The 12,582-nt window shown below is 43.9% G+C and overlaps 2 protein-coding genes across 3 annotated transcripts; one reads left to right on the forward strand and one right to left on the reverse strand.

Annotated features, from left to right (window-relative positions):
- On the reverse strand, nucleotides 1–5,951 carry TXNL4B (thioredoxin like 4B). 2 transcript variants are annotated; one of them, XM_040424974.1, is made up of 4 exons: nucleotides 5,884–5,951; nucleotides 4,194–4,354; nucleotides 2,604–2,755; nucleotides 1–370 (listed from the first exon to the last, which is right to left on the reverse strand). In XM_040424974.1, the coding sequence occupies exons 2-4, from the start codon at nucleotides 4,323–4,325 to the stop codon at nucleotides 205–207; spliced, it is 450 nt and encodes a 149-aa protein (XP_040280908.1). In that variant the 5' UTR covers nucleotides 4,326–4,354; nucleotides 5,884–5,951; the 3' UTR covers nucleotides 1–204. The 2 variants fall into 2 exon arrangements, with proteins under 2 accessions (XP_040280908.1, XP_040280909.1); XM_040424975.1 differs by having other exon boundaries at nucleotides 5,775–5,896.
- Nucleotides 5,946–12,284, forward strand: TRMT10C (tRNA methyltransferase 10C, mitochondrial RNase P subunit). The gene is made up of 2 exons (XM_040424972.1): nucleotides 5,946–5,996; nucleotides 10,756–12,284. Exons 1-2 carry the CDS (start codon nucleotides 5,978–5,980, stop codon nucleotides 12,051–12,053), a joined length of 1,317 nt encoding a protein of 438 aa, XP_040280906.1. The 5' UTR covers nucleotides 5,946–5,977; the 3' UTR covers nucleotides 12,054–12,284.
- The last annotated feature ends 298 nt before the right edge of the window (nucleotides 12,285–12,582 follow it).

Consider the following 12,582-nt stretch of genomic DNA (forward strand, 5'->3'; position numbering starts at 1 on the left):
ATTATCAAAGTAATTCATGAAATATAATACATTTTACACTTTTGTTTATCTCCATAAACAAGCCAAACAAAAAAAACAATATACAAAAAAAAAAAAAAAAAAGATAAAATTCTTCTCAGGTGTGTATTTGTCCGCATCACAGTTGTGAAATAGACCCCTTTTTCCCTTCATTGTGTGATGGTGGCTACAATGTCCTTGGCCACCCTAAACCCCCTGATACAACAGGTCATATTTTGGAATGTTCTTTGGGTCTATTGGACTTCGGACAATCAGTTTTCCTCGCATTGCTCCCCTGTAAATGACTTCAATGAGGTCGATAAAATCCTGTTTTGTCTTGAAGCTTCCCACAAACTTGGTGTGATCTGGTGACCTAGGAAAAAAGAAGTTGTCCCATTAGTATGTAGCTTCTAACCAATGACCATAATCCATTGTAATCACCTTTTCTAGTTACCGCTAGTCTGGTTTCACATGGCCATAAGATCATCTGTATTACAGTCGCACCGCAGCTCTACTGAACCAAATTTACATCGAAATAGGACCTGAAATTTGCTTCAGTAGCGGTATGGGGGCTCATGATATGGATGGTGAGGTGTGACAGGGTTTTTTTTTCCCTGAAAAAATGCTCATTTCTCATACAGCTCTACAGAGGGTACATACATTTCTCTAAAAAATGCTAGGCACGCCAGGTGGTAAAACACACTATATGTGCACTATATTCCTAAAAAAAAAAAAAAAAAAAACACAATCAAGTCAGGTGTTTTTTAAGGCTTTTTTTGGGGACAAAACTGTGTGAGAAAGAGTCCTTATTGCCATGCAAAACCAGCTTATGATAAAGATTAAAGGGGTTGGCCCAGCACAGACAATGGGGGCATATCGCTAGGATATGCCCCCATTGTCTGATGGTGAACGGACCTATATCGAGAACGGACGGAGCCCCGAAAACGGAGGGCGCACTGCGGGTGTGTAGCCGCCCTCCATTCATTTCTATGGGGCCACCGAAAATAGCAGAGTGCTGGCTCGGCTATTTCCGTTGGCCCCATAGAAATGAATGGAAGCAGTGGCTGCACAAGGTTTTTCTGCAAAAGAATCCGCACAGTGTGCAGGTAGCCTTAGGCCTCTTTAACACAAATGATACGGATTGTGTCAGGATGCATTCAGTGGAAAAAGATTTACAAACATCTCCTAGCAGCAACCATCAGTGGAAAACGGATTGCACCCGGACTGCGTCTGGATTACATCCGGGTGCAATACGTTTTTCACTGAAGCCCCATTCACTCCTATGGAGCCAGGGCTGCGTGAAAAACGCAGAATATAGAACATGCTGCGATTCTCACGCAATGCTTACACAAACCCATTGAAATGAATGGGTCAGGATTCAGTGCGGGGCTATGTGTTCACGTCACGCATTGCACCCACATGGGAAAACTCCCTCGTGTGAAAGGGGCCTGAGGGTTCTTTTGCTGTGCAGCCAATTACTGCCTGGCAAATCTGCACGTGTTTTACTGCAAACTGCCAGGTTAAAAATGTGATTTGTGACCACATTTGTGCTTCTACAAGTGCTTTCAACTCGTTTCAACTGTAAAAGCTGTGCATCCAAAAACTATACTGAAAATGTATGGCAATTCCCTTCAAAACACATGGGGCCAGATTTATCATTAGCTCAGGTCAGAATAATGGAGTGAAAAAGTCCCAAAAAAGTCCCAAACGCTAAAACTGCGCACAAATTTGCGACTTTTTTCTGCTCTGCACTATGCTCGCCAGTTTTCTGAAAGTGGGCGTGTTTTCTTATGTAAATGAATCTCTAGACAGATTTACTATTGGGACTATTTAAAAAAGTCGCAAAAAAGTCCCAATTTCACTCCAGTGAGGACCATGCTTATCTTATGAGACTTTTTAATAGAACATGCGACTTTTTCATAAAAACGTGCGACTTTTGTAAAGCTGCTTACTGACAAATAAACTGCTACCGTCAAACCACATTTATTACAGTCTTAAAGGGCCGATCATAAATCTGACTTTAGCCATATGTGAAAGTGGAGTGAGCTGTCAGAGTCATGATAAATCTGGCCCATGCAGTTTTCCTGAGTGGTATTTGTGCGCATGGTTGGTGTCATTTATCAAACTGGTGTAAAGTAGAACTGGCTCAGTTGCCCATAGCAACCAATCAGATTCCACCTTTCATTTTTGACAGCTCTTTTGGAAAATGAAAGGTGGCATCTGATTGGTCGCTATGGGCAACTAAGCCAGTTCTACTTTCCACCTGTGTTTCAGCATGTGTAAAAGCACCCTTATGAAAGCAATGACCAAGCTATTGGATATCATAAAGGTACCATTCCTAACGGAATGATTTCCAACCTTGCGAAACTAAACCTGAGCCTATAGCTATCAGGGCATGCTGGGAATTGTAGTGTTTCATCACCTGGAAAGCTGCCATGTTTCAATACAATACCATATACCTTTATACAGTATCCTATGAACAGATCCAGTCTTCTATGAAAGGCCTAAAGAGACACTAAACACAGCAGTAAAATGAAAGCGATGGTGGTTTTGCTGGCGAAGTATCTGCCGTTTAGATAAAAACAAAAAAAAATATTTAAAATTACCCATAATCCACTTTCATATGTTGCCCATTGAAGAAAAAGACAGTAGATGGGATATAGCTGATATCAAAGTATTGGCGGTAGACTGGCACTTTATCCACATCAACAAGATAGATGGCAGCCATTTTACTTAGGTCATGTGATGTCTTTGCGAGCTGAAAGGACAGGAACAAAGTGTTGAAGATATGCCTGAAAAACTTTGCAAATATAATGCACAAGCCACAAAAATGAGCAGTGAGAAAGGGCGTGGCCTCCCTAGGCCTTAGCGGTTTAATGGGGCTTTTTACCCCTGCGGACCTTTTCTGCATGGCCAGACTTGCAGTGGGAATCATACTTACCTGATCCCCACCACTGGTCACATGGCCACTGCAGCCCATAATGCCCAGCTTTTCAGGGACAGAGGGATGCAGCCTCACCACACTGCACTGCTACTGAGTCCTATCGATCATAACGGATCAGTGACTGAACTGCTGTGTCCTCACACTGCAGAGTATCCACATATTACTATGTGATGCAGCTACAGCATGTCTGCATCCCTGCCCATGTCAGCCCTTACATGCCGAAGGCAGGGAGAGCGGTGTGCAGCACATGGAGAGTCAGCACACACAGATAGTACAGTCAAGCAGTGGGAGTCAGGAGGTTTATATAACTGCAGCCAATTACTGTATACACTTACCTACTATATATCTGTACTTTTGGTCTATGAGAGAGGAGAGACATATCTCTTCAGCAGAATTCTATGCGTACGGTGATATACAGAGGAATAAGGAAGGGAGGGGCTTAAGAGCTGTCAAGAGGGATCAGATTGATGATGATGTCATCTTGCAGATAGACTGCTGGGAGACTGACCACCGCCGATTAAACATTAGAGCAAGCTCTGGGCTGGTAGTCAAACTTGAGCTCATATAGGATCCCATAATGAAAAGGCTGAAAATGTATGGGTGCAACTGCCTCTTAATAAATCTGGCACTTTTTAGGCCCCTTGCAGATGAGCGTTCCTCCCGCAGTGAGTCCGCAATGCAGCTCCTGGCCTGACCTCCCAGCACTGCCGGGGGTCACATAGCATTGTATTGATTTATGATACTATGTAACCCTTACAGTTCTGAAATGTATTGGATAATGCTGCCAGAACTGTAAGGGTTACTTAGCATCATAAATCAATATAATGCTATGTGAATCCCGTCAGTGCTGGGAGGTCAGGCCGGGTGCTGCGATGCGGACTCGCTGCGGGAGGAACGCTCGTCTGCAAGGGGCCTTACTCTGGCACACTTCTGAGTGAAGGGAATATCTATCACCAGTTTTATGATGCCCTATATGAGGACAACATAAACTGCTGACAGATCCTCTAAGCAGCAGTGATGAGAAGCGAGAGCTCATGAATTATATGGACTTCCCGTTCAGCTTGTACTGGAACTGGAGGAGTTCAGTCAATTCAAGTGACTCAGTGTTTTGTTAAGTGGATTTGTCACCAGGTTATGCTGCCCTTAGTGAAGACACCACAAAACTGCTGACAGATGCCATTTAAGCCTGGCATGTGAAACACCAGTCCTAAATTCTTCCATTGCCTTAGGTTTTAAGAAATAACGCACTTACAATATCATCAAGCTGCAGACAAACAGAGTCATCATCTCTTCCAAAGCGGAGAACCAAGACCACCTCAGCGATCGTCTTTATCACATGATCTACATCACGTTTACTACTCAATTTTGGCAGAAGAAAACTCATGATCTTTGAGGTTCAGCTGAAAATAATTTCTGAAAGAAAGAGAAGAATATTTACTAGATAACTGATCTGGTCTAGAGATGTCCAGTTCTTCAACAAATCGTTCTTTTGAATTGATTCCTTTCACTGAACTGGAGGAGTTGATTCACCTGACTGAGGCTACTATCACACCTGCGTTAGGTGCAGATCCGTCTGGTATCTGCACAGACGGATCCGCACCGATAATGCAAACGATGGTATCCGTTCAGAACGGATCCGTCTGCATTCTATGTAAAAAAAAAAGTCTAAGTCTAATTGTTAGTCAGACGGATCCGTCCTGACTTTACGTTGAAAGTCAATGGGGGACGGATCCGTTTGCAATTGCACCATTTTGTGTCAACGTCAAACGGATCCGTCCCCATTGACTTACATTGTACGTCTGGACGGATCAGTTTGGCTCCGCACGGCCAGGTGGACACCAAAACGCTGCAAGCTGCGTTTTGGTGTCCGCTTACAGAGCGGAATGGAGGCGGAACGGAGCCAAACTGATGCATTCTGAACGGATCCGCATCCACTCAGAATGCATTGGGAATGAAAGGATCCGTTCGGGGCCGCTTGTGAGAGCCCTCAAACGGATCTCACAAGCGGAACCCCAAACGCAAGTGTGAAAGTATCCTGAGCTGATCCCTGTGAGGTAGCAGAGACTCTAGCAGGTCTTGTGTAACATGATCCTAGAGTGAAGGCTGGGCCCTCCCAACCATTTTAATTATATTAATTACCCTTCCCCTCCAGTCCTAAGTTTTCCCCACCCTCTGCAAGCTTTTTTTTTCTTCTTTTTTTTTTTTTTTAACTCCAGAGCTTCAGTTCACTTGCTTGTCAGCCAACTCAGCAAGTGAATTGAAGATTTGATTCATGAATCGGTTCATTTAAAAGATTCGAACTTCCCATCACTAATCTGGTCTCCTTTTACCATACAGATTTTCTCTTAAAGGACATTTATCATGTAGACAAGGTTAATACAAGGCACTTACTAATGTATTGTGATTGTCCATATTGCCTCCTCTGCTGGCTGGATTCATTTTTCCGTCACATTATACACTGCTCGTTTCCAGGGGTTACAGCCATCGCGCAGATACAAGGTGGCCAGGAAGGGGGCCGCTGTGCATGTGTGCCTATACATGCCCCCACAGTCCTGTCCACCAGAGAGGCTGGTGCTTTTTCCTATAGTGTGAAAGTATGACCATCACTGATGGATTGCAGGGTGGTCTGTAACCATGGAAAGGAGCAGTGTATAATGTGATAAACAGTCCATTAGAAAGTGCCTTGTGTTAAAGGATATTGATGACCTAACCTGAGAAGAGCTCATCAATATTAAAAGCCTGGAAAACCTCTTTAACTTTCTCTACAAGAATGTAATCTGAAGTGAGACAACCTACAGTACAATGCTAGTAAACAGGCTACACTGTTAAAGACTGTATGCTGCAAGTCAGACTGCGGACAATGTGCACGCCATGTCATATAACCGGGTTCTTCGTCCTAATACTCAGCATCAGGGCAGAATAGATGTGCGGCGACACGTTACCTGCGCATAGCACCAGCACACAGCTGTGGGGAAGGAATAGAGCGTTACACCGGAAGAGGAAGTGGGCGCGTCTGTAGTGTAGTCCCGCGGCTGCATGTGTGGAGGAGCAGGAGGTACGTGTGTGCATGGAGGTCTGACAGCTGCGGCCGTCCTGGGCTCTCACATAAGTGACCTCTATGGTGACAGGGAGAAGACACCACTGCATTGCTGCAGCACGGCGGATTGTGCATAAGAGCTAATACAGGGAAAAGACATCACTGTTACATGCACAATCCTCCCTGATGCAACAAAAACCTCTGGTATCTTAAGGGTTAAAGTGGTATTAGCTTCCTGTAAGAGCTAATACAGGGAGAAGACATCACTGTCACTGTTACATTGTTGCAGCAGGAGGATTGTGCATAAGAGCTAATACAGGGAGAAGACATCACTGTCACTGTTACATTGTTGCAGCAGGAGGATTGTGCATAAGAGCTAATACAGGGAGAAGACATCAGTCACTGTTACATTGTTGCAGCAGCAGGATTGTGCATAAGAGCTAATACAGGGAGAAGATGTCACTGTTACATTGTTGCAGCAGGAGGATTGTACATAAGAGCTAATACAGGGAGAAGACATCACTGTCACTGTTACATTGTTGCAGCAGGAGGATTGTACATAAGAGCTAATACAGGGAGAAGATGTCACTGTTACATTGTTGCAGCAGGAGGATTGTACATAAGAGCTAATACAGGGAGAAGACATCACTGTCACTGTTACATTGTTGCAGCAGGAGGATTGTGCATAAGAGCTAATACAGGGAGAAGATGTCACTGTTACATTGTTGCAGCAGGAGGATTGTGCATAAGAGCTAATACAGGGAGAAGACATCACTGTCACTGTTACATTGTTGCAGCAGGAGGATTGTGCATAAGAGCTAATACAGGGAGAAGATGTCACTGTTACATTGTTGCAGCAGGAGGATTGTGCATAAGAGCTAATACAGGGAGAAGACATCACTGTCACTGTTACATTGTTGCAGCAGGAGGATTGTGCATAAGAGCTAATACAGGGAGAAGACGTCACTGTTACATTGTTGCAGCAGGAGGATTGTGCATAAGAGCTAATACAGGGGGAAGATGTCACTGTTACATTGTTGCAGCAGGAGGATTGTGCATACCTCCCAACTTTTTGAAAGGTTAAAGAGGGAAAATTTTGGGTCACTGTATGAAAGATCTGTTTCCCTGCATATTTATACACTTCAATAGTTTTCTTTTACACAATAGCGCATAAATATAGAAATTTCTACAATCCAAATTACATCTAATAATTAAAGGGGTTATCCAACCCTTATAATGCCCCCCAAAAATCCCGGGCACCTCATACTGGTTATACTTACCCAGCTCCCGATCTCTCAAGCAAGCCTCCGTAGTGTCACCAGCGATGCTAGGGAACCCCTGCTATTGGCTGCCCCACTTGGCATCGCCAAAAGATACCAGCTCAAAAGGGCCCTCATTGGGTGAATGGGGGTGGCATAGCTCCATCTAAGGTATGTCCTGGGAGTTTTACTAGCACAAACCGCATGCTACTATGGCAGTGTGAAAAGACACTTAAAGGGATCGTCTGGGATTTTAATATTGATGACCTATCCTCAGGATAGGTCATCAATATCAGATCAGTGGGGTCCAGCACTCACCAGAGTGTCAAGGCCTCTTCAAACAGCTGGTTGGCGACCCCCTCCAATCAAATATTCATGACTGTGACAAACTGCCATTTGCCACTGGGCATTGTAGAGGACTTATGGCTAGCCTCCTGCCCTACGACTATGGCCCCGGGACATGTTGCCCTTCAGGAACAGTGACAGAACTGTGCCGCATGTCTGGACTGTTGGTGGGACCGAACGCGGTCAGCGGTGTATGCTGGGGATTCTGTGGAGCTGGAATCGGATGCGCGGATACACGAACGCCGCTGACCCTTACCTTCTGCCATACTGAACTTTCAGCTCCAGAGACTAAGTCCCGTTCGAAGATGGGACTTAGTCGTTTTTCTGCATGAAATTGACCGACCGCACAGCCCAAATCTATGGAACTGTTTTGGGCAGGAAATTGTGCTTGCGGTAGGTCATAAAGGACTTCCACTAAACTTTTGATCCGCTGGAGGGATTTGTGTGATTTTTGGAAGTGTTTATGTTTGATGTATGCTGAGTTTAAATATATAATTTTTATGGAGATGGGATGTATGGTTTTAAAGTTACAGTGTATGTTTAAAAACTGTATTTTTACTGTCTGTGATAGTTATGTTAATCCATAATTATATCCCAGACAGAAGGGAGGATTTTGTGTATTCGGGTGGGGATTCCTCTCCTATTGTTCCCGCATGTGTATTGGTGATCTCCCTTTGTCCTAGGAGATAATTGAATTGCACTTCGGGTGTCTCCAGGCAGAGAGGAGGAGACCAAGATCCCTGGAGGAGAGATCTTTCCCACACGGTCCTGAATGCTGGAGGTTCATTCAGGGTGGAAGGAAGACGGCGCGGCTCCAGTTAAGCTACGGCGGTTGTGGAGTCTGCGGTGCTTGTGGTGTCCAGTGCGGTGCTTGTGGTCCTCGGCGCAAGCTAGGAAGCGTCCATTAACGGAAGCGGATCCGTTACAATGACCTATCCTGAGGCTATCAGTATAAAAATCTCAGGCATCCCCTTTAAGTTTTTGACAGTGGGGGGGGGGAAACGGCCTGGATGATTGTCATCTCTGATCCCGGCCACTTGTGGCAGATTATCCGCTGTGTAGCACAACATTCAGCTCCAGTTCCCTTGCCTCATAGCTAGACCATAGTCCCACAGGATAAGTGATAAGTAGCTGATCGGCTAGTACCACTGCTGTGCCCCCTGCCATGTAAATAGAGCCATAGTTGAGCATCTCTGCTGCCCATTCATTCAGCTCTATGGGATTAAGGGCTCATGCACACGACCGTTGTTTTGGTCCGCAGTTTTTGCGGCTTGGATGCGGACCCATTCACTTCAATGGGGCCGCAAAACATGCGGACAGCAAATGGAGTTGCTCCGTTCCGTGCTCCGCAAAAAAAAAATATAACCTGTCCTATTCTTGTCCGTTTTGCGGACAAGAATAGGCAGTTATATCAATGGCTGTCCGTGCCAAAAAACGGATGGCATACGGATGTCATCCGTTTTATTTTGTTCTTTGCGGACCACAAAACACATACGGTCGTGTGCTTGTAGCCTAACAGAGATAGTGCTGTACTTGGCTTCTCTTTGGCAGTCCCTTAGAGATGTCTGAATTTAGCCACATTGTAAAGGATTTGGTCCCCAGCAATATCCATACTTGTGGAGAAGAGATGGTGGCTCACTCACTGTTCCACTTTTGGGAAGGTGCACTGCCCTACAGCACTCCCTATTGCTGATAGAGTAAAGAGGAAAGTAATTAGGTTGGGCGTCACTCAAATATCAGGCAGACATATGTCCAAGTTGGGTTATATCAGACTAAATTTTATATCACATTTATAATACAAACAACATGTTGCATAAAAACAATATACTTTAAAAACAGCAATATATAAAAAACACAATTAAAATAGATGAATACCACTGAGTGAATTGTGCCAAATAAGTTCCAAGGTCTGTGGCCCAAGGAATAGAGTCTCATATGATATATGTCACTATGGGGCTGTATCACCGTGACCTTTATAATTCATCCCAAAGTTTATAGCATGGAAAGGAATAATTAATGGGGACAGCTATCCTAATTGTATATCCCCATATTAAAAAACCACATCCATGTCTTCCAAGTCCCTCACTGTCCCAACATGCAATGCTCCAATTAAAGATAATATAAAAAAGGACATTTGGCCCTCACTGTTTACACCACTGAAGAAGGGGTCCTTTTACCCCGAAACGCGTATGGTATTGACAGTGAGGGACCACCAAGATAGAAGCGCCTGTAACTGCATGTCCCTAATCGGACTTTAAGCAACAACGGAGCTGATCACCTGCACCTAAGGAAATTTGAAATCCCCGCATGGAAGCACAAATCACATGACCGCCTAGTGTACCACGTGGGACGCCACACAGGTCCTGGCAGGTCTAGCGGTGGAAGCAAAGTTATACCGCTCCTACGTGCAGGTCTTTACAGCTCACAACAGGGCACTGGATTAAAGCGACAGGTGTACAAGCGATCCCACGATTATAGAAGACGTAGAGTGGTAAAGTACCCTGATATATATATATCGCTTGAACATTGCTATAAGCACTTTTACGTATATTATGAATATATGACTTTTATGGTCAGCCCATTGTGACATACATTCGCATGAGACTCCATCTTTTTGTGCTATAAACTTTGGGATGAATTATAAAGGTCACGGTGATACAGCCCCATAGTGACATATATCATATGAGACTCTATTCCTTGGGCCACAGACCTTGGAACTTATTTGGCACAATTCACTCAGTGGTATTCATCTATTTTAATTGTGTTTTTTATATATTGCTGTTTTTAAAGTATATTGTTTTTATGCAACATGTTGTTTGTATTATAAATGTGATATAAAATTTAGTCTGATATAACCCAACTTGGACATATGTCTGCCTGATATTTGAGTGACGCCCAACCTAATTAATATCCATACTTGTAGATGCCTAAAGAAGGCAACTAAATCCAATAAAAATCCATTGGTCTGGCACAGAGTCAGTTGCAGAGTGTCAGGCTCTGGTCAGGGGTCTTCTGAGTTGGTCATCAGTATATGGGCCTCCATACAAACATATATAAGCCTGCTCTACTACGATATTTGGATATGCTAGAAATTATAGTTAGACTACCCTTGTGTAAGAATAATTGGAATAAGGTTTGCTACATGTAAAATAATTTTTCTTTTTTCCTTGCAGTCTCATTTCCACAAAAAATGGGTTTCCTAAACGCGTTCCTATGTGCTGTTCGGGGTTCTGCCTTCCATATTGTGAATAAGGGAGGTGTAAATAGACAGTTCCCCATGAGAATTTCTCAGCCACTCTTGCAGTGTAGGATGTTGATGCTAACTCACTGCTTGAAGAACCAAGAGAAGGCGAGCCCTTCCGAAAAGTTGGATCTAGACACGTGGAAAACTATTTTAAGGAGTGCCGCACCAAAGCCTGAAAGTGAAGAATGTGAAGAAGAAACGCAAGAGGAGTCCACCATAGAAAGTATGGAGAAACTTGTTGACATGTGGAGACTGGCAGGAAAGGCTGTACCTGATTCTATTAGCACAGAGGAACTACAGGTCCTTCTGAAGCTTGCCACAAAGTCTTCCAGAAGAAAATACTTGAAACAACTCCAACTTAAAGAACATAAAAAGAAAAACAAGCAAAAAAAGAAATTGGAAAAAGAGCAGACAAAGAGTGATATTGAGATGGAGATGAACACTGAAAAACCAAGTTCCTACTTCTTGAAGTTCTGGAGTAGGTCAGAAGATTGCTTTGATGCATGGCGAGGTGCCCAAGCAATGATATTTGGCCAGCCTCTAGTATTTGATATGGTTTACGACCGTTACATGTCACAGAGGGAAATGGAAAATACAGTGAGCCAGCTTCAGATGTCTGAAGGTTTCAACAGAAAGTCGATGGAGCCCTTTCATATCCACTTCTGTAATTTAAAGCCCAATGGTCCATACCATGAAGAATTGGTGAAACGTTACCAAGGTGCCTGGGATAATCTCTTAATAACTGCCACTGAAAAGTCTCATGTGGACATCTTCCCCAAAGATCGGCTGGTTTACCTGACCGCTGACTCTCCAAATGTGCTAAAGACCTACGACCATGATAAAATTTACATCATTGGTGCTTTCGTTGACAAAAGTCAGAAGACTGGAGTGTCTTTAGGAAATGCCAAGCGGCTGCAGTTAGCCACCGCGCGACTACCATTGGACAGCTTTCTGAAGTGGAACTGTGGAGGGAAAAATCTCACCCTGAACAATGTGATTGAAATCCTGATGACTCTAAGGGACACTGGGGACTGGGCGAAAGGACTGTCATCTGTACCGACAAGAAAGCACCATGGATTTAGGGAAAGATGTGACTCTTCCGAAGCAGTCTTGTCAAATACTAAACTATATGAGCTAATGAAAAAGAAGGCCACAGACCAGAAAAAGGAGTCTCAGACGGATTTTGCGCAGCAGGGGCCTAAAGACTGGTGGCAAGAGAAGGACTAATGTAAAGCATAGTAAATCTTATTTTTAGAAGTTTTATACTTGTGTAATTTACTTTATTGCATGAATATAGGCATAATGAATACTGAAATAAAACACATAAGGATAGCCTCCACAGCAGTACAATACCCTTATCCGTATGACATGTACAGCGGAAGTTGCCATTTTAACCCTTAAGATACCGGAGATACTTTTTTATTATTCTTTCTGATCTTCCTTGAGCCGTAAGTCTACTTTCACACTGGCGTTTTGGCTTTCCGCTTGTGAGATCCGTTCGGGGAGCTCACAAGCGGTCCAAAACGGATCAGTTTGCATTCTAATGCATTCTGAATGGAAAAGGATCCGCTCAGAATTCATCAGTTTGCCTCAATTCAGTCTCCATTCCGCTGCTTGCAGCGTTTTAGTGTCCGTCTGACGAAACTGAGCCAAACGGATCCGTTCTGACACACAATGTAAGCCAATGGTGACGGATCCGTTTTCACTGACACAATCTGGCACAATAGAAAACTGATCCGTCCTCCATTGACTTTCA

This window comes from Bufo bufo, chromosome 3 (genome assembly GCF_905171765.1).
Source record: "Bufo bufo chromosome 3, aBufBuf1.1, whole genome shotgun sequence".
Lineage (NCBI taxonomy): Eukaryota > Metazoa > Chordata > Amphibia > Anura > Bufonidae > Bufo > Bufo bufo.